The sequence below is a fragment of the Cetorhinus maximus genome, chromosome 15 (assembly GCF_964194155.1).
Source record: "Cetorhinus maximus chromosome 15, sCetMax3.hap1.1, whole genome shotgun sequence".
NCBI classification, from domain to species: Eukaryota; Metazoa; Chordata; class Chondrichthyes; order Lamniformes; family Cetorhinidae; genus Cetorhinus; species Cetorhinus maximus.
The window spans coordinates 3,688,393-3,709,924 of record NC_135893.1 but is presented as its reverse complement, the minus strand read 5'-3'; the positions used below and the strand labels follow the sequence as shown (position 1 = coordinate 3,709,924).

Here is a 21,532-nt window from a genome sequence, read left to right as displayed (position 1 = left end):
ATTATCCCATCTACCAAAGGGCACAAAGTCTACTGAGCAATTTAATCAGTTAATAAAAAAAGTCTGATCCAATTTGACTACAAGACATAGATAAGCAATAGATTGCAGAAATGTGTTTAATAAAGCACATTTCAGTACATATCCACGGTGAGATAATTATGAATCATTCAATTTCAACTATAGCAAGAAAATATTAATTAACAGCAGAGCCACTGCTGTTTTTCTTCCTCAATTTCGTGTTCATTAATTTTCAATTACATCTTGCTGCCTCTATCATGTTCAGTAGATTCACAATGTTTTGAAAACAAATTTCAGAGTTGGACAAAAATATAATTATACCAAATATGGGTGAGTTTATTTAAGACGCCAGTTTAGTCTTGGCACTCTGCTGATAGTGACTGCTTGAGGACAATTTTCATGGTTTGCTCATTTACAAAAACCAGTTGGTTAAATTGCTGCTTTGGAACACTGTGCTAAAATGCCTATTAATTTACATTTCTTTCACGAACAGGATTACAATAAGCTCAAGAGTTGGGTGTTGGGTCATTGCTCTCAAATAAAGGAGAGAAAGAAACAAGCCTCGGCCCTGATTGTTTATTCCGGGAATGAGTGAGCAGGGTCAATATAGGAGAGGTTCACAATCACCAAAAGAATTTAACTGGCTGCTGTTTGCCGATGACTTACAAAACTTTAAAAGCACCACATCCTACCTATTTGCAGTCACCTGCCCTAATATCACCTGATGTGGCTTGGTGTCAATTTTTGCTTTATAACCCCGTGAAGCACCTCGGAATGTTTTATTTCATTAAAGGCGCTATGAAAATGCAAGTTGTTGTTGTTGGATATGTACAGGGTGAATTCAATCCTACACTCTCAGCAAGAAGCTACATTCAAAGCGACGTGCGGGTCAAAGAGAGAACTGCAACAGGAGAGAGATCTTTCAGGGTTAGTCACATTGAACACAGCTCACTGCTGTATCCATTAGTGTTTCAACCTGATGAAATTTGGCAAATTAAAATAATAGGCTTTAATTCTTTGGCTAGCTTCATTTACACTATAGACAAGTTCTGAATTTAGATCACGATGGAGGTATGCAGTGTTTTCATGATTATTTGGATTAATTCATTTAGATTCAAGCTTCATTTCTGAAGATGTAGTTTCAATTTGCATTGCCCCATTTACAAAATTCAATTCCTTGTATTACAACGAAATGAGAAAATACCTTCAATTACTTGTGTGACTTGTGACTGATAGGTGTCAAAGTTAAATGGTGTTAGGAAGCCCAGCGATCCAAGATGAAATGCCATCACTGGTGGTACACTACCCTGTTTAAAGAAAACAGAACTTAAACCCTCTTGCTCACAACAAACAGCACCTCCCTTCAGAATAATGGCATTTTTAATGAAAATATTGTAAACTGTGTTTACTATTGCACACTCGTTTAATCTGTCACTATAGCGACAGAGGTCAGGAATCGTGTGTGCTACATATTTACTCAGTTTATCAGATCCTTCATATGCAGTAAATCAGGGAGGGAATACATTTCACAAATGTGGTAGATTATAGAAAACAAGAGGGCTGTGCTTCTGGGAAAAAAAAACAGAGTATCTCCAAAAAGCAAACTGTTTCAGGGCACTGACTGTCCAGTTCATCTGCCCACCCCTCCTTCCTAATGCTATACAGTGCAAAGCTAATGACCTGAACTTTGCAGTGATAATGACAATGAAACTGTCAGGGTTTGCCATCATAACTCCTCTGAAACTGAAAAATCTGGAATTCAAGCATGTGAAGGCAACCATGAAATCTACAAGTTGGTGACAGTAAATTGTGTTTCTCTACAAGTTCGCTAAACTCCAATCACTTTAGAAATCACCGAACTGACAAGAACTTGCCCTTTTATGCTTAGTCTCGCTGTAAAGGCCCATTAAAAAATTACACCTTGTTGAATGGGATGTAACTGGGCTTTTAAAGGCATGCCAACTCTGATTATTAATGAACAACTTCTCTGGCCCTGAAAAAAATTTGTGGAATGTCAAATTTCTCCATCATGATAAAAATTCCAAATCTTTAAAAAATATATACTTTTTACAAATATATTTTATTTTTACAAAATGTTTATTATATTTCATCTTCCCCCTTAATCCCATGCGTATGTGGTCCAATATTTCATTGCGTTCTTCGTAAAATGATTTGGAAGTGAAAAATTCAGTGCACTTTACTTCCTGGTTTGCTGTCTATGAGAATACTTCAGTGTGATTGACTGCTTTCTCTGCTTGATGGCATCAATGTTGTTGGATGCCTGGAAATCCTGGCATTGGCATCGTATTCAAATTAACTTTGGGAAGTGGGACCCACTTCACAGAGATCGCTAGATTCTTTTGGACAGCTTTTTGTGTTAAAGTGGCAAATTCTATCACTGACCGCAAAATCCAAGTGAATGAATCTCCTTCTAGAGATAAAACTGGACTTACCTGGAATAATGACGATGCATAAAGCAAGGTGCCATCTCCTCCAAGGCAGATGATAAAGTCTATCCGATCAGATAAATCATCGTAGCCTATAAAGACATTTAAAGCGTTTCATTATGTACCACCTTGTTAATACGGAAGGTCGCAGATGACCAAGTAAACATAACTTGCAGCAAAGATTTCCACTTGACTGGTGAACACAATAAGGGTCGAATCATGGAGTGACACAAGCTGTGTCCATTGCCCGCACAGGTATAATAAATGCACGGAAGTGTTTGGCCAAAGTGAACATTTCCGCTAATCATTAAAACTGAGTCTGCATCTAAAGTATCTGGTAGGAGGAGGTAGACCAGGTTATGGGGATTTACACAATTGGAAATGCTGAGAACTAGTATATCAACCTTTGAAAACAGCTTGGCTGCAAAAACCTATTTTCTGCTTGTTTATGTGGGGACCACCTGTCCCACTGCAGGTCATGTACGCTCTGGCACCCACACAAAGGAACATTGGTATTATTTTACATCAGGTGTTATCACATTGGAACATCAGAAAAACAGTACGCATAAAGAGTTAGGTTTTGATGTGTAGCGACGGCTACAAGCAGTCTGCACCAGCAACATTCCACAGACAGGTGAATAATGACTCTGTTCTTTCAGTAACATTGGTGGAAGGAGGTATGTTGATCTGGTCATTGGGACAGATCTATACTCATCTTTGATGAATGTTCACCCAACCCACCGGAAGGGGCAGATGAAATCTTGGACAAACACCTCACCCAAAGGATCAACACAGCGCTTCCTCTGTACCATACAGGAATTTCACTCTAGTTTATGACCTGAAGTCCTGTGTAATTAGTGTATTTAGTGCAACTATGGTCAAGTTAATTTTTTTACTTTGCATGTTTTGGGGGGGAAAAAAAAGGTTCAGTATACCCTTTCTCATAAGGACATAAGAAATAGGAGCAGGAGTAGGCCATTCGGCCCCTCGAGACTGCCCTGCCATTCAATAAGATTATGGCTGATCTGTCCCAGGCCTTAACTCCTCTTTTGTGCCAGTTCCTCATAGCCCTCAACTCCCTGATATTTTAAAAATCTATTTACCTCCTATTTAAATACTTTCAGTGATCCAGCCTCCATAACTCTGAGGTAGAGAATTGCAGACATCACTACCCTCAGAGAAAAAATTCCTTCGCATCTCAGAAGTTGTTCATGGAAAACATTAACCATGATTACATATTGCAAACTTTCTAGTCACCCTTTGGCATAGTGTCAACTGTGGCTCAGTGGGTAGCACACTCTCAGGAGTTGAGGACAATAATCCAGGCTGACACTCCTAGTGCAGTACTGAGGGAGTGCTGCACTGTTGGATGTGCCATCTTTTGGATGAGACGTTAAACTGAAGTACTGGCTGCCATCTCAGGTGGATGTAAAAGATTTTATGGCACTATTGCGAAGGAGAACAGGGAAGTTATCCCCAGTATCCTGGCAATCATTATTTATCCCTCAATCAACATCATCAAAACAGATTATCTGGTTATCATCACATTGCTGTTTGTGGGAGCTTGCTGTGTGCAAATTGGCTGCCATGTTTCCTGCTTTTCTCCTAAGACTTGATTCCTCTAACTCTAGGTGAAGCTGTTACAGGATATACAAGGAGATATGTAATAAAACACATTGCTAGTATAACTGAATTCCCAAGATGTTTGATGTTAGGGTCTGGAATTTATTATTTTCCCATATATCCCTTTGTGTTTTCTTTTTCATTCAACTTGAAACTCTGGCTACTTTGGAGTATCACTACAATCTATCTTTGCCAAGTTTAATAGCACTGTTGTTCAGATGTGTTGGGACATTGGTAACGTTACACTCAGTGGCATAAGGAGGACGGTGCTAATATTACACAATGGAAGCTAACAGGTGCTATAGGCCCCATGCAGAAATACAAAATGTACAAATTCAGCTGCTCAGAGTGAAAAGTTTCATGACAAAAAAAATTGTTTTGTGAGCGTTTCTTAAACTTCCTTCTGCCTGGTCAGTCAGTGCTTTTAGCCCACACATAACTCATGGGCAGAAGCTACAAAGGGCTTGTCCTCTCTAAAAGCAAACTAGTCACAATAACCTTACAAGATCATAAAATAATTACTGAAGAGTAAAGTCATCAATCTATTCATGCAGAGAGATTCTAACAGCTCCACATTGCAGTGTCCAGTTGTTTCCCAAAAAATTCCAGTGTTTCTACCTCCACCACTCTATCTGCAAGTTTATTTTACACATTGGTCACTCTGTATTTGAAGGAACATTTTATGATAATCCATCACTGATTTGAGCTGGTATTCTCTAGCTCTCCTCCTGCAGTTAGGCAAAAAATTTGGCTTAACTCCTTCTGTATCTTTATCAATCTTGAACACCTCTGAGATCAGCTTTCAGACATTTCCATTCAAAGCTGAACAGCAGAAATCTACCCTTCCATCGTCACTCAGGTCATTACCATTGTAGATCACCCTTCTGGCTCACTGTCGAACTACCTGCAGCATGTGAACGTTCACAGTTTCTTGGCAACCGGAACTGGACGCAGTACTTGAAGCGCAGTCTCACTTAGAAAAATGGTCAATTTAAATTGTTAATGCCGCTGGGCTTCTGATGCAACCCTTACAGGACAGGAAACAAGAGGCTAATGAGAGCAAGTTGAAGGGGATGAAATGTAAAGTTAAAGCAGCGCAGTTCAATGGCAGTTTACAGCTCAAAATAGGAAAAGTCCCCAGTAAGAATCTAGAGTGGAACAAGGCAGTTGCTTAGCAGGCGTGGCTAAAACATCTGGCAAAATCTGGCGTCTTTGGGCAGTAAAGGGAATAAAAATTTCTCTGCAACTCAGCAGCTGAACCAGGAGAGTAGAGGTTATTAACTAGGCACCATTACGAGTTGGAATAGATTGCAAAATAACACTTCATAAAATAAACTTTATTCCAAATGAGTGAAGTTGTCAAATTATGCTTTGAAGATAGCAATGCTTTTACCTTCCCTAAAAGTGCATAATTTCTTTAGTGGTCCAAAACTCTCATCGTTGGCTATGGTGGGGTCTTCAAGAACTTTTTTCTCTACGTAAACGATCATATCTTTCTCCTAAGCATGAATAAAACAGAAATGGAGCATTTAGGATCAGATTTCTCTTTTGAGGCAATACAAAAGATGAGATGGCTTTGAGCAACGTTTCTATATCAGCTGCTGAGTCCATTATATCACTGATCCCAATCCAGCATCTTTTACGGTGCTGACTGGCTACCAGACTGAACTCGGATTTATTCCGGAATCTTCCTGCAGTATTGCAGTTCAAACAGAGTGAATGCTGCATGTCCCAGGCATACGTTACCTCCATGAGGAAGATGCAAAGATCCTTAAATGGTTGAAGCAGACGATCATCTTGAATCTTTTTAATAACTAGAATACTCTTTGGAGGCTTACTCCACGTTAGCCGTTGACTAGCTGGATCTTGAATGTGCCTGGAATGAAAGAGTAAAATTTTTGGTTAACTGTATTTAATGGATGCAATCATCAGTTAAGGGGCTGGGGTGGAGGAGGCTGTGAGTTCCCATCGTTCTGTAAAGAGAAGATAAGCAGCTGTGATAAACCAGATACGAAATTTGCTGCATTAGTTACTCCAAAAGTAATCCAGAACTTTGAAGCAACTTTGTTTAGAGTATAAAGCAGCTTTTAATTTGTACAGTGCTCTCAGTATGGAACATTACTACAGTGTATTCACAAATCGGACCTTTTTATACATAATGCTGTTTGTTCCCTGCTCTAAACTTGAATCTCCTATCCCTCACTGCTCCTCGTGCTGACTGTGTACCAGAGGATAGCCGTTTCATTCCTTATGCAAATCAATGATATAAGCACTGTGCTACAATTCAATACAAGTTCCTATATCAGTGTACATTTAATCCTAATTACATACAGACTATGCAATGCTGAACTTGCATTAAATGAAAAATTTGTACTGAAGTAGTGATGTCAATTCAGGTCAATGCTCAAACCAACAGCAGAAATGACCTCTTGGTTATATATTCTACTGAACAGCTTGTCAGCAATCTCACAAAAAGCAATGGAATACAACTTGGCACAATGCCATGTACCTTCAGATCCCACATGATTTTGAGTTCACTCATACTGCACTGTCTTTAATGTGTTATTTAGTATATATTGAATCCCCCAAAAGCATCTGGCTACAAATTTAAGGATGGGCTGAATTTTGGGCCTGCTGAAACCTTAATCTAACCATCTGGAATGTTTAATGGAATTAATGGAAGTATTGTAATAAATAGCGAGGTATCAATCACCTCACCAACAGTATATGTATATATCTTCTATAGGAGCTGATCGCCTGTAAGGCTAGTCACAGTAAGTCACTTGACATGATGTTTTATGAGGACATTGCTGTTATACAATGCAATGGAGAATACACTAGTCTGCTGTTAAGGCATTAAGTCTTCACTACTAAAGTTGCAGTAGCTCAGGTCAGAGTCTAATTGGTTTCCCATCAGTGAATTTGGCAAATTAGAAGGCATTGCCTCGGCGCATTCAGATGCGAGCTCTGAAGAGTCATATAGACTCGAAACGTTAATTCTGTTCCTCTCTCCGCAGATGTTGCCAGACCTGCTGGGTTTTTCCAGCATTTTTTATTTTTATACCTGCAAATTGGTAGGTGCTTGGCACCCTTGAGCTTCAGCTGAGAACCTGACCACAATTTTAAAGGTTGTTTTTGCCGCAATAGCAACAGAAGGTATGGTTTCCAGTGTGATGTTCAAATTCACTGATGTACTGCTCTAATATATAATGGAGACAAGGGAGCAAAGTCCAAAGACATCTTTGAGCTAAGTATTTTCTTTTCATCAATAGATAACAGAGTCAAAACTTGGTGTGACCTTATTAAACAATTATATTCAACCTGGGCGAGCTATAGCTAGAAGCCATCATAAACCAGTCACATACAAACATACAAATTCGGAGCAGGAGTAGGTCACTCTGCCCTCAAGCCTGCTCCACCATTCAATAAGATCATGGCTGATCTTCTCATCCTCTCCACATCCACCCTGTCAAGACCCCTCAGGATCTTAAAGGTTTCAATCAAGTTCCCTCTTACCCTTCTAAACGCCAGTGGATACAAGCCTAGCCTGTCCAATCTCTCCTCATAAGACAATCCATCCATTCCAAGTACATACGAACATAGGAGTTACAAGGAGTAGGCCACTCGGTCCTTTGAACCTGTTCCACCATTCAATAAGATTATGACTGATCTGACCGCAATCTCCCGCCTTCCCCCAATAACCTTTCATCCCCTTGTTTATCAAGAATCTATCTAGCTCTGCCTGGAAAATATTCAAAGACTCTGCTCCCACTGTCTTTTGAGGAAGAGAGTTCCAAAGACTCACAACCCTCAGAAAAACAAATTTCTTCTCATCTCTGTTTCAACTGAATGACACCTTATTTTTAAACAGTGACCCCTAGTTCTAGAGTCTCCCACAAGAGGAAACATCCTCTCCACATCCACCCTGTCAAGACCCCTCAGGATCTTATATGTTTCAATCAAGTTGTCTCTTACTCTTCTAAACTCCAGTGGATACAAGCCTAACCTGTCCAGCCTTTCCTCATAAGGCAACACACCCATTCCTGGTATTGGTTTAGTAAACATTCTCTGAACTGCTTCTAATGCATTTACATCCTTCTTTAAGTAAGGAGACTAATACTGTATACAGCACTCCAGATGCAGTCTCACCAGTGTCCTGTACAACTGAAGCATAACCTCCCTACTTTTATATAACCAGCAGGAGGTTTCCTCACCCATGTTTGACCTGATGCCATAAGACTTCATGGGGCCCAGAGTCAATATTAAGAACTCCTAAGGCAACTCCCTCCTGATTGTATACCACGCTGGGTCTGTCCTGTCAGTGTGACAGGACATATCCAGGGATAAAGTTGGTACTGTCTAGGATACTGTCTGTAAAATATGATTCCATGAGAATGACAACATCAAGCTTTTGCTTGACTGATCTGTGGGATCGCTCTCCAACTTTGGCACAAGCTTCCTGATGTTAGTAAAGAGGACGTTGCAGGGTCTACAGGGTTGGGTTTGCCATTGTCATTTCTGGTGCCTAAATCAATGCCAGGTGGTCCGTCTGGTTAATTCCATTTTTTAAGGCTGCGTAACAGTTTGATACAACTGAGTAGCTTGCTAGGCCATTTCAGAGGGCATTTAAGAATCAACCACATTGCTGTGGGTCTGGAGTCAGACAGACCAGCAGATTTCCTTCCCTAAAGGGCATTAGTGAACCAGATCAGCTTTTATGACAACCGACAATGGTTTCATGGTCACTATAACTGAAACTAGCTTTTAATTCCAGATTTATTAATTGAACTTAAATTCCACCAGCTGCCATGGTGGGATTTAACCCTGTGTCCCCACGGCACTAGCCTGGGCTTCTGGATTACTATTCCAGTGACATTATCACCAGGCCACTGCCTCCCCCCCACAACTGGTCTCAATGCCCCAGGACTATTGATAAAGTCAGGCAAAGTCTCTGTGCTGCTGGTAGTTCCCCATGTGCCAACACATATAAAATCACAGACAAATTGGCCTGCGATGTTCTGATACATCTGACCTCTTGCAGCCAGAATGTAATTGCATTAAAGGTTGAAAAGCAACAAGTTTTAACAGGAACACTGAGAAACGCACTGTTGGAGACCCTGATCTACAACAAATGCAGCCAAACAAACTATTTCTGAAAACATACTCAAAATATTTGGGTAAAAAGTGCTGCGGAATATTTTTATGTCCACCCAAGAGGCAGAAGATGGGATCTCAGTTTAAAATTTCATCCCAAAGACAGAACCTCTGACAGAGCAGCACTCCCTCAGTACTGCACTGGAGTGCCAGCCTAGATTTTTGTGCTCAATTCTCTCAAGTGGGACTTGAACCCACAACCTCAGACTCACAGGCAAGAGTGTAACCCACTGAGCCATGACTAACACCAGTAAGCATGGAATTGAAATGTCCCTGGTTAATATCTACAATTTAAAAGATCTGCAGACGTCATGGTCAAATTAATGCATGAGCTTGTAGCTTTGGAATTTTTAACCGTGAATCAAACTGAAGATAAACAAATAATGATATTGATTTATGGGTTTTGACAAGTTAATTGTAATGTAACTGAACTTTCTGCAACCTTCTTGAAAAACAATGTGTTATGCAAGTTGAGCTCTGACTAATGCAATGGACAGCCCGAGCTTATCAAATACCTAAAAGACCTAAATAAACTTTATATAACAGCAGGAAATTAGCTTTTCTTGAGAACCTTGCTTGTGTTCTGCTGAAATAGTTTGCTTTTTTAAAAAAAAACTTACATAATTCAACTCCTAGTATATGTACAGCCCAAATTACTTTGTATTGACTTTTAAAACAATAGTCATCGTTTCTTTACAAGTAAGTTTGCAGCTCTTTCCAAAGACAAAGCAAGAGCTACATTCTACTGGGTCGAGACCAACTGGTTAACTGAAATGCCCAACCCTTCCTAAATGTAACCTCTCCAGCCCCGTTACCACAATGCCAGTTGCAACACCAATACACGTTATTAGGGTCAGAAATATCTCCCTCTATATTTTTCCCCCATTTTACTCTCACTGTTCTGCTTGAAGCAAAACGAAGCAATTCTCGATTACTTGTGTGGCGGTGCAGATAACTCAGGGAGGCTGAGTTGCTGTGGCAACTCTCCTCCTCCCGCTGCATCGACCTTGTGTCGCTCTTGGTGCCCCTTATGAAACTCAAGCCGGTTAGTTCCATGACGTTGTCACTCCATCTAGCCATCTGCCTACTCACATGACGTGTTCTCTCTACCATTCCTTCCAGCATCATCTTTTCTATCCCATTGCTTCATGCCACATGGCCAAAGTATTTCAACTTTTGTCCATCCGCCACCAATAACAACTTGTCTGTCTTTTCTTGATTGTTCATCTGGCTGAAGATAAGTCATGGAGGAGAAATGAAATAAGATAAATTGGTAACAACCAGGAAAGGTACATTCTGAGGTTAATGTAAGTATGGTTTGGTTGGGGGAGGAGGAAAAAGTGCAACAACTAGGATTAAAAACTATTTATTTTAAAACTCGTACAACTGAAATAGATTTCCAAAGCTAGTGACAGTGGAGGAAAACCAGATAAACAAAATCAAAACTGCAGCAAACTAGGTCAAGTCTGGTGTTATTCACTCGAGTACAATGATTTGCATATAACCCCTCCCCTCATAAAACATAACATCACATCACACCAAGATAAAAGCAAGATAATGCGGATACTGGAAGCCTAAAACAAAAACAGAAAATGCTGGAAAAACTCAGCAGGTCTAATGGCAATCGTGGAAAGAAAAGCAGAGTTAACGTTTCGAGTCCGTATGAAGAAGTCATATACAATCGAAATGTTAACTCTGTTTTCCTCTCTACAGATGCCATTAGACTTGCTGAGCTTTTCCAGCATTTTCTGTTTTTATATCACACCACACCCATTTTTCTCAGTTTATACTCTGCAGGTAAAATCCACACAAACAAACAAGGAAACAACATACCAAGACGGAAAATCCTAAAGGAACATACAACAAAAACAGGAGTGGAGGATGAGGAGATTTCTTTTTAAATGCAGCAAATTGTTATGATTTGAAATGTACCATCTTGAAAGGGCAGTGGCAACAGATTTAATTGTAACTTTCAAAAGGGAATTTGATATGCTTAAAATGGAAAATTTGCAGGGTTATGGGGTCATGCCTAACTTATTGGGTAGCTTTGAGAGCTAGCATAGGCACGATGGGCTGAATGGCTGTGCTATATCATTCTTTGATAGAGATGCTTTCAGCAATTACTGATGAGGGTCAAAGTGAAGGAGCTTCTCTTTATCAATAACATAATATAAAAGCAAAATACTGCGGATGCTGGAAATCTGAAACAAAAACAAAAATAGCTGGAAAAACTCAGCAGGTCTGACAGCATCTGCGGAGAGGAACACAGTCAACGTTTTGAGTCCGTATGACTCTTCAACAGAACTGAGGAAAAGTAGAAATGAGGTGAAATATAAGCTGGTTGAGGGGGGTGGGACAGGTAGAGCTGGATAGAGAGCCAGCGATAGGTGGAGGCAAAGAAGAGATTGCCAAAGATGTCATAGACAAAAGGACAAAGAGGTGGTGACGGTGATGATATTAGCTAAAGGATGTGCTAATGGTGACATTAAGGGTAGAAAGCAGGACGAGCAAGGTACAGATAGCCCTAGTGGGGGTGGGGTGGGGGGGAAGGGATCGAAATAGGCTAAAAGGTGGAGATAAAACAATGAATGGAAATACATTTAAAAATAATAGAAATAGGTGGGAAAAGAAAAATATATACCAAAAAAAATATATATATTTAAAAAATAAATTATTGGAAAAGGGGGGATCGGAAAGGGGGTGGGGATGGAGGAGAGAGTTTGTGATCTGAAGCTGTTGAACTCAACGTTAAGTCAGGAAGGCTGTAAAGTGCCTAGTCGGAAGATGAGGTGCTGTTCCTCCAGTTTGCGTTGGGCTTCACTGGAACAATGCAGCAAGCCAAGGACGGACATGTGGGCATGAGAAAAGGATGGTGTGTTGAAATGGCAAGTGACAGGAAGGTCCAGTTCATGCTTGCGGACAGACCAAAGGTGTTCTTTATCTCTTTATCACTGCCTAACTGCAATTGGCATGGGGAAACCCTGCTTACTGGATACATCATCCGGTTCAGGTGTATCGAAGAGTTTCTCCTAGTCAAATCTTTCTAAACATTAACCAATCGCTCACCCACTTGTTTTACAGTGGCCTCCTTCACCCATTGTCTGTGCTGAATGTTTGAAGGGCTTTGAATATTGAAATCTCCTGCAGCTTCCTGACTAACCTTTGTTTAGCTGCGAGCTATAATTCAGCTTACGCCTAGTCCAGCGGCAAGTGTGCCCTGGAGTTAAATTTTTCAACAAGCTGTGGGGCACCTTATTTTTATAACTCGTTCCTCCAGAACAGAATGTAAAACCTAATAAAGAAAACCAAAGTTATGATGGGAAACAGAAACAGCTGGTCTGAAAACAATACAGCAGCAGAAAGTGACTATGTTCTGAGGGGCTCCTCCAACTGCTATAAATCCATTCAGACAGGGTATACTTCTGCTCTTGGCCTTTTAAACATGATCCAATATTTCTCAAATTAAGCTACATGGGTATAAAAACAAAAAAACTGTGGATGCTGGAAATCCAAAACAAAAACAGAAACAGAAATACCTGGAAAAACTCAGCAGGTCTGGCAGCATCGGCGGAGAAGAGCACAGTTGCCGTTTCGAGTCCTCATGACCCTTCAACAGAACTAAGTAAAAATAGGAAAGGGGTGAAATATAAGCTGGTTTGGGGTGGGGGGGGGGGTGGAGAGTGTTGTTGGGACAAGCAGCCAGTGATAGGAGGAGATAACCAAAAGATGTCACAGACAAAAGAACAAAGAGGTATTGAAGGTGGTGATTGAAAGCGGGTTTTAGTAAACACCTTGTCAAACACCAGGAGAGAAATGGAAAGCAATGAAGGTGAACGAGGCAGAAGAGAGATTCGAAAATCCTGATGGAGAGTAGAACAAAAGTTCTTCAAGGTAAGCATTTCTTGAAGAGAAGTGGCAGTCAATTAAACACAGAGATAAAAACAAAAATCCCTTTGACAAGGGTTCACCAAGAGCTACCAAAACTCTTTCACTATTTATGCTCAATATCTTTCAAAATTAGATCACCCTTTAATTTTCCTATTCTGATGAAAAGCTTCAATTATTTAGTCTTTTGTTGGAAGTACAACTGCCCATTGCTGATACTGTTTGAGTGAACTGGCAACAGACTCGCACCTTTCCTGTGGTTCCATCATCGTTCCTGGAACGAGCTGCCCAGAACTGTACGAGCGCCCAATGGCAGCCTAACCAACGTACATACCGAATATCAGTCCTTTCCCGGATCTATTCAATACCCCTCATTGAAAAGCCCAGAATCCCTTCTGTCTTTTTAGGGCCCTTTCTATCAGCGCTGCCAACATTAAACAGCTCATTATGTGCACTCTTACATCTCTTTGCTTCTCTCTGTCAAGTGTATAGAATTGAGAGATGTTTATAGTACGCAAATGGTTATTTGGCCCAACTGGTCTATGCGAGTATTTGTATTCCGCTTACACCTGCTTCCATTCTAATTACCTCTTCCCATCCTGCCCATATCCTCGTACCTATTTCTTTCTCAAGTACATACCAAGCCTCATAAATCTATCAATGCTTCTGATCACCCACTCCACCTGGCAGTGACTTCCACATTCTCACCACTTTCTGTAAATAAATGACTCCTAAATTCATTATTTATCTGTTAATGATTATTTCAGATTTACACCCCTTTGTTCAGAACACACCCAAAGTGGAAACAGTTTCTCCACATTCACCTTTTACTGAACCCAATTCATAACTTTAAAGGCTTCTACTGAGTTTTTAAACATTTGTTCATGGTATTGAGCATCGCTGGCAAGGCCAGCACTTGTTGCAAATCCCTAATTGCCCTTGAGAAGGTGGTGGTGAGCCACCCTCTTGAACAGTCCATGTGATGTAGGTACACCCCCAGTGCTGTTAGGGGGTTCCATCATTTTGATCCAGCGACAGTGAAGGAACAGCGAGATATCAGGTCTTCTCTTTTCTAGGGAACAGTGCCCAGCCTCAAACATTCCTGATTGTTGCATCGTCTCAATCTTGAGAATCTGTTATGCACTTTCACCAAAGCTTCAATATCCTTTTTGTCATATGGAGAACAGAACAGCATGCAGTGCTCCAAGTGTGGTCTAACTAACATTCTATGTAAATTTAACATCTCCTCTGTGCTTTTCCATTTTATTCTTCTAATAACGAGCTCCCATAACTTTGCCTGCACTCTATCTGGCCTTATCAACTTGTGTTGATATGTATCCATATTTCCATATCCCTCTGCTCTTGCATCCCATTTAGTTTCATATCTTCCAAAGAATATGTGACCTCTTATTATTATAATTGATATCTGTCCATCTAAGGAGATGATGGATTGTGCCAGGGTATATGTCACTTCTGGATTGAACAGCTTCTGTTGTGGCTGTAGAGGCCGACTCATGAATGGCAGTGGAGGGAACACCAGGCAAATAAACACCAGAACTTCAGCAAACTCAACCTAGTATTCTTCACTCTTAAGAGCTGGCACCGATGAATAGGATTGGCCCGAGGCTGACTGATGTTTTTTCCTTCCACCATCTGGTCCTTTCTTTTGTCCTGTTTTTTTCCACAACCTTCCTGTTTGTTTTCAGGCACTCCAATCAGCAGCGAAGACTCCGGTCCCAGTCTTGTTTGCTGACATTCCGGTATTGCAGGCATGGGTGACCTGTTGGTCTCGTGCCAACTGCAAACTTGCCATAGAGCACGTCTTTGTGGATATGGCTGCCATCCATTCATAACCCAGCCAATGGAGTTGCTGCTGACTCAAGAGGGCAGACATGCTGCCTATCCAAATGAACAACCTCATATCTCACTGTACTGAATTTGCCATTTGTCTGCCCACTCTGCATGTCTGCCTGCACTTTGGTATAGCCCTCCACATTATTAGCTACACTGTCCAAGCCCTCACTGCCCCCAAATTTGACATCATTGGCAAATTTGGCAATTTACCTGCAATTCTAAATCCAAATTATTTATGTATGTATCTACATATGTATGTGTGTAGTGAACAACACTGATTGTAGCACAGATCTTTGTGGTACACCACTTCCCATTTTCTGACAATGAAGAGCTTTTCTTCAACTCTGACCCTCCATTTCCCATTTTGCCAGCATCTCTCAAACCATCTGCTATGTAGCCCCGCAGTCCGCAAGCTCTGACCTTTATCACAAGTGTCTTATGTGGCACCTATATTGATGGCCTTCCTGGAGAACATGTATATCAGATGTGTTGCATTAACCTTAACTCTGTTCCTTCTTCATAGAATTCTAGAAGTTTGATTGAATATGACCTTCATATACATGTTGACTATTTTTTTTGTTATACCCTCTGTTTCTGGATGTTTAATTGATTTTTAAGGAAAGATTTGAATGTCAATGACAGGGAAGATATTACGATCCCTGGATTAGCCCCAGCTCCCTTTGTTACACTTCCTGTTCAGTCCTCCAGCGCTATTCCTTTTTCTGTTGAATTTTTATGTATGGGTATTAGTGACTCAGCAATTTCCTACCCAGTTTCTTTGAGCATCTGTAGGTGCAATCCATCCATCCAGACCCCGGCTTTGTCCTCAAGTTTGCTTAGTTTCTCCTTCCTTTCCATTTTAACCGTTGTACTTTTCCTCTTGGTTTTTCTCCTGCTGCCATTTCCTCTCTGGTAGCCTCTTCAATGAAAATTAGGCAAAGTAACTATCCATTATCCCTGTCGCTTTAGAAATCCTTCCTTCCATTGCTTTTTTCCCCCTAAATTCCACATGGAATTTTACTGGTCCAACACTGAAGAATCCAATCTCACAGGATATGACTTTTGTCATAATTCTGTCTCTAGGCGGGTGAGAAAATAAAGTGAGAGATAATTGTTATTCAGCAAAACAAAAAGTGAAACTTCAGCAGTTAAAATCAATGTCACCATAAAATATCTGCAAATCACAACAGCAGCAATTCGGAGCAGAGTATGTGACATCTCTCGGATTCTACATTGATTTAATGCTGGCACAAAACCCAAAATAAACTGGTCTGATTTGCCAAAGCTGATGCAGGAACAACTTTTTTAAAAAACTTGGTTATCCAGATGTTTTTTTAAAAAATTCATTCATGGGATGTGGGTGTCGCTGGCTGGGCCCAGCATTTATTGCCCATCCCTAATTGCCCTTGAGAAGGTGGTGGTGAGCTGCCTTCTTGAGCCGCTGCAGTCCATGTGGTGTAGGTACACCCACAGTGCTGTTAGAGAGCGAGTCCCAGGATTTTGACCCAGCGACAGTGAAGGAACGGCGATATATTTCCAAGTCAGGATGGTGAGTGGCTTGGAGGAGAACTTCCAGGTGGTGATGTTCCCATGCGTCTGCTGCCCTTGTCCTTCTAGATGGTAGCAGTCGGGGGTTTGGAAGGGGCTGTCTAAGGAGGCTTGGCGATTTCCTGAAGTGCATCTTGTAGATGGTACACACTGCTGCTACTGTGTGTCAGTGGTGGAGGGAGTGAATGTTTGTGGATGTGGTGCCAATCAAGCGGGCTGCTTTGTCCTGGACAGTATTAAGCCTCTTGTGTTGTTGGAGCTGCACTCATCCAGACACTCCTGGTGTCTCCACTCATGGTGGATAGGCTTTGGGGAAGTCAGGTGAGGAGTTACTCCAGCCGAGTATCCAATGATAGGGAACCAACGTGGTTCCTTAGTGTTTCATCGCAATGCACAGACACTCATCTCTCAACATTTCAGACATCATAATGCCTTCTTACTCGTGACACAATCCCAGGGTGTCCAGGGCTGAGCTGCAGGCATTTAGGTGGGGAATGGAAACATTACGTGTGATTAGCTGTCGGCTGTGGTTTCTGTGGCTAGCATTCTTGTCTCTGAATCAGAAGGTCTGGGTTCAAATTCCACTCCAGAGACCAGAGTGCAAAAAGTCAAGGTTGATCCTCCAGTGCATTACTGAGGAAGTGCCGCTTTATTGGAGGGGCCCAGTTTTGGTTGACAGCTTAAACTGAGGCTCCATCCACCCTCTCAGGCGCGTGTGAAAGATCCTATGACACTATTTCAGACAAGAGCAAGGAAGTTCTCCTCTGTGCCCTGGTCAAGATTTATCCCCCAGTCAACATCACAAAAACAGATGATCTGGTCATTATCACATTGCAGTTTGTGGGAGCTTACTGTGTGCAAATTGGTTGCATCTCCCATGTGGCAACACGATACACTTCAAAAGTACTTCATTGGCTGTGAGGCGCTATATAAGTGTCCTACGATTATGAAAAGCGCTTTTTTTATTCTTTGGATCTCAGTGCCATTGGCTTAACTGACCCCGTGACTGAATCCTCCCTGCTACTGAGTGCTGCAAAGGATTTCCCCTTGCTGCAGGTGCAGGAAATGCAACGTTGCAAATGTGCCTGCAGCGGGTTCAATCCTTCCTCAGGGATCAGCACTGATAATGATGGATTAGTCCATTAATTCCTTTTGCAGATATCGCTGCAAGGCTTCAGCACTTTGGGGCCAGGACTAGTAAAGGCTATTCTTGATTGTCATAAATCCACCAATCAGACCTCCAGATCTGGAATTCAAAAGAAAAGCAAAAACAAAAACCTGCATTTATATAGCATCTTTTCATCCTAAGGACATTTGACTGCATTTCACAGCAAATCTATTATTTTGATTTGCAGCTACTGTTATAACTTATGGGAATATGCTGGTAATTCACACACAGCAATGCTCCTGCACCAGCAATGAGGTAAAATGACTGGATCACCAGCTTTTAATGAAAAACAGCTCCTCCGACAGCACGGCATTTCCTCAGTACTGCCCTGAAGTGTTGTCTGACATTACATGTTCAAGTCTCTGAAGTGGTGTCAGAGGTGAAAAGGCTAATGAGGCTGAAATTATTTTTTTCCCCAAAAACATGTTTTATTCTCAGAATTTTTAAAGGTACATTACATAACAGTTCAAATTTAACATTGCATAAAGTGCAAGACAAGTCAGTTTCTTTTAATACAATATATGGCTCTCTGAGATGCCTCAACAAATACAACTTATATTTACAATGTTCATACAACTCGAGGGGTCTATACCTTTCCCAGCCCCTCGGTGCACTGTGGCAGAAAGGTCTTAGACAGCGACCTTTCCCCATTGGGCCGTTGCGGCAGCTGCCCCAAGCTTTAGTGCGTCCCTCAGCACGTAGTCCTGGACCTTGGAATGCGCCAGTCTGCAACACTGTCAGTTATCGACAACTCTTTGCACTGGAAGGCCAGTGAGTTTCGGGCAGACCAGTAGCCTCGCAGCCACCGCGACTCAGGAGGGAATCGAGGAGAAGGACTCTTGCATGCAACAGGAGGAAGGGCATCCAACAGAGGGCGCTGGTGAGAAGTGACTGAAGCATTCTGGGAAAGTCATCGCAGCCACCGCAACTCAGGAGGGAATTGAGGAGGACCTACTGTCAAAGAATGGAATAGCCCCAAACATTGCATTGCTGTAGTGTTTCCATCCCTCCCTCCTCCTCAAACCTAAAAAAAAAGAGAGAGGAAGAGGCAGTGCCTTCAGGAGTGCACCATACCTGCCTTCTGAAAGTGGATTCTAAAGAAAAAGCAGCTGATTGGTGAGTAAATCCTGGGAGCAGACTCGGAGGGAGGAGCACCGGAGCGGTGAGTATAAATCTAACTTACCTTGGGGATTCGCGGCCTTGTCTCCAGGGAGCAGACTCGGAGGGAGGAGAACCGGAGCGGTGACCTCGGGGCACAGAGTAACTGTAGCCAAAACTGAAAAAGTGACGTCACAGGAAAGCTGTGACCTGATTGGTTGGTAGGAAATCTGCACCAAATTTGAAAAAAAAACACTGCAAAGCTAATTAATTAATTATCTAAGTAAAGATGGCTGGGCAGGTGATGTGCTGCAGCTATATGATGTGGGTGCTGGCAGATCCCATTGCGAGCCACAGTGACCACATCTGCAGCAAGTGTTGGTTGCTGGAGGAACTCCGGCTCAGAATTGATGAGCTGGAGTCTGAGCTCCGGACGCTGCGGCACATCTGGGAGGGGGAGAGTTACCTGGACGCTTTGTATCAGGAGGTAGATTAAGTACCTCAAATTCGTTCAGTGGTCAGGGTCAGCAGGGTGTGACTGCAAGTGAGGCAGGTAGAGGGATCCTGAGTTCAGGAACAGAGGAGCCTCAGCTCTTGACCTTGTCCAACAGGTACGAGGTACTTGCTCCCTGTGTGGATGAGGAACAGGGCTGTAGGGAGGATGAGCCAGCTGACCACGGCACCGTGGCACAGGAGGCCATTCAAGAGGGGGGAGCAAAAAGACAAGTGGTAGTTGTAGGGGATTCTATAATTAGGGGAATCGATAGCTTCCTTTGTAAGCAGGATCGAGAGTCCCGCATGGTATGTTGCCTGCCCAGTGCCAGGGTGAGGGACATCTCTGACCGGCTTGAAAGGAGATTGGAGAGGGAGGGGGAGGATCCAGTTGTTGTGGTCCACGTCAGGACAAATAACATAGGTAAAACTAGGAAAGAGGACCTGTTTGGGGATTATCAGGAATTAGGAACTAAATTAAAGAACAGGTCCTCAAGGGTTATAATCTCCGGATTACTACCCGAGCCACGTGCAAATTGGCATAGGGACGCGAGAATAAGGGAAGTAAACATGTGGCTAAAGGAGTGGTGCGGGAAAGAGGGGTTCCATTTTGTGGGGCACTGGCATCAGTATTGGAACAGGAGTGAGCTGTACCGTTGGGACGGTCTCCACCTGAACCGATCTGGGACCAATGTTCTAGCGAAAAGGGTAAATAGGGTGGTCAACAGGACTTTAAACTAGAAAGTGGGGGGGGGGGGGGTGTGGTAAAACTCCAAGAAGTATGACTAATGGGAAACAAAGCAGCAGGTTAGCGTGTAGGGGGGGTGGATTCAACTTCATGGAAAATTATGAAAAAACTGAAAAGAAAGAAGAGCCCAGGAGAGGCTATTAAAGTCCCCAGAACACAAAATAGGACAGAGTGTTTGGAAAGGGCTAGGAATCTAACTCCAAGCACATCAGATAAAGGGATGACAACGACAATGAGAAAGGGGACGGGAAATACAGGACTGAAGGTGTTGTATCTGAATGCACACAGTATACGAAGTATAAGTAAGTGAGCTTGTGGCGCAGATTGAAATTGGCAGGTATGATGTGGTGGGCATTACGGAGACATGGCTGCAAGGGGATCAGGACTGGGAGCTAAATATCCAAGGATATACATCCTATCGAAAAGATAGGCAGGTTGGCAGAGGGGGTGGGGTTGCTTTGTTAGTAAGAAATGAAATTAAATCGATAGCAAGAAATGATGTAGGGTCAGATGATGTAGAATCTGTGTGGGTAGAGTTGAGGAACCGCAAAGGTAAAAAAACTATAATGGGAGTTATGTACAGGCCTCCGAACAGTAGTCAGGATGTGGGGCACAAGATACACCAGGAGATGGAAAAGGCGTGTAAGAAAGGCAAGGTTACAGTGATCATGGGGGATTTCAATATGCAGGTAGACTGGGACAATCAGATTGGTAGTGGATCCCAAGAAAAGGAATTTGTGGAATGTCTACGAGATGGCTTTTTGGAGCAGCTTGTGGTGGAGCCCACTAGGGAACAGGCAATTCTAGATTTAGCGATGTGTAATGAGGCAAATTTGATAAGGGAGCTTAAGGTGAAGGAACCCTTAGGAGGAAGTGACCATAATATGATAGAATTTACTCTGCAATTTGAGGGGAAAAAGCTGGAATCAGATGTAACGCTATTACAGTTGAATAAAGGCAACTACAGAGGCACGAGGGAGGAGCTGGCCAGAATTGACTGGGAGATGAGCCTAGCAGGAAAGACAGTGGAACAGCAATGGCAGGAGTTTCTGGGAGACACAGCAAAAATTCATCGCTAGGAAGAAGAAGCATACTAAAGGGAGGACGAGGCAACCATGGCTGACAAGGGAAGTCAGGGACAGCATAAAAGCTAAAGAGAAAGCATACAATGCGGCAAAGAGCAATGGGAAACCAGGGGATTGGGAAGCCTACAAAGACCAACAAAGGACAACTAAAAAAGAAATAAGGAAGGAGAAGATTAAATATGAGGGTAAACTAGCCAGTAATATAAAAGAAGATTCCAAGAGTTTTTTTTTTAGATATATAAAGGGTAAGAGAGAGGCAAAAGTGGACATTGGGCCATTGGAAAATGATGCCGGAGAAGTAGTAGTGGGGAACAAAGAAATGGCGGAGGAACTGAATAGGTACTTTGCGTCAGTCTTCACAGTGGAAGACACGAGTAACATCCCCAAAGTTCAAGAGAGTTGGGGGGCAGAG

General features: G+C 42.2%; 1 protein-coding gene across 4 annotated transcripts in view; it reads right to left on the bottom strand.

The window, feature by feature from the left end:
- The window catches only part of LOC144690360 (NAD kinase-like), a 92,281-nt gene that overhangs the window by 8,727 nt on the left and 62,022 nt on the right, over nucleotides 1-21,532 (bottom strand). For 2 of the 4 annotated variants that reach the window (XM_078557773.1, XM_078557775.1), the window contains 4 exons: nucleotides 5,835-5,964; nucleotides 5,482-5,587; nucleotides 2,472-2,557; nucleotides 1,223-1,325 (listed from right to left, as the gene is read on the bottom strand). In XM_078557773.1, coding sequence (XP_078413899.1) covers nucleotides 1,223-1,325; nucleotides 2,472-2,557; nucleotides 5,482-5,587; nucleotides 5,835-5,964 — 425 coding nt within the window. Of the gene's footprint in view, nucleotides 1-1,222; nucleotides 1,326-2,471; nucleotides 2,558-5,481; nucleotides 5,588-5,834; nucleotides 5,965-13,921; nucleotides 15,721-15,750; nucleotides 16,061-21,532 lie in introns of those variants that run through there. The other 2 variants (XM_078557774.1, XM_078557776.1) reach the window with 2 other exon arrangements.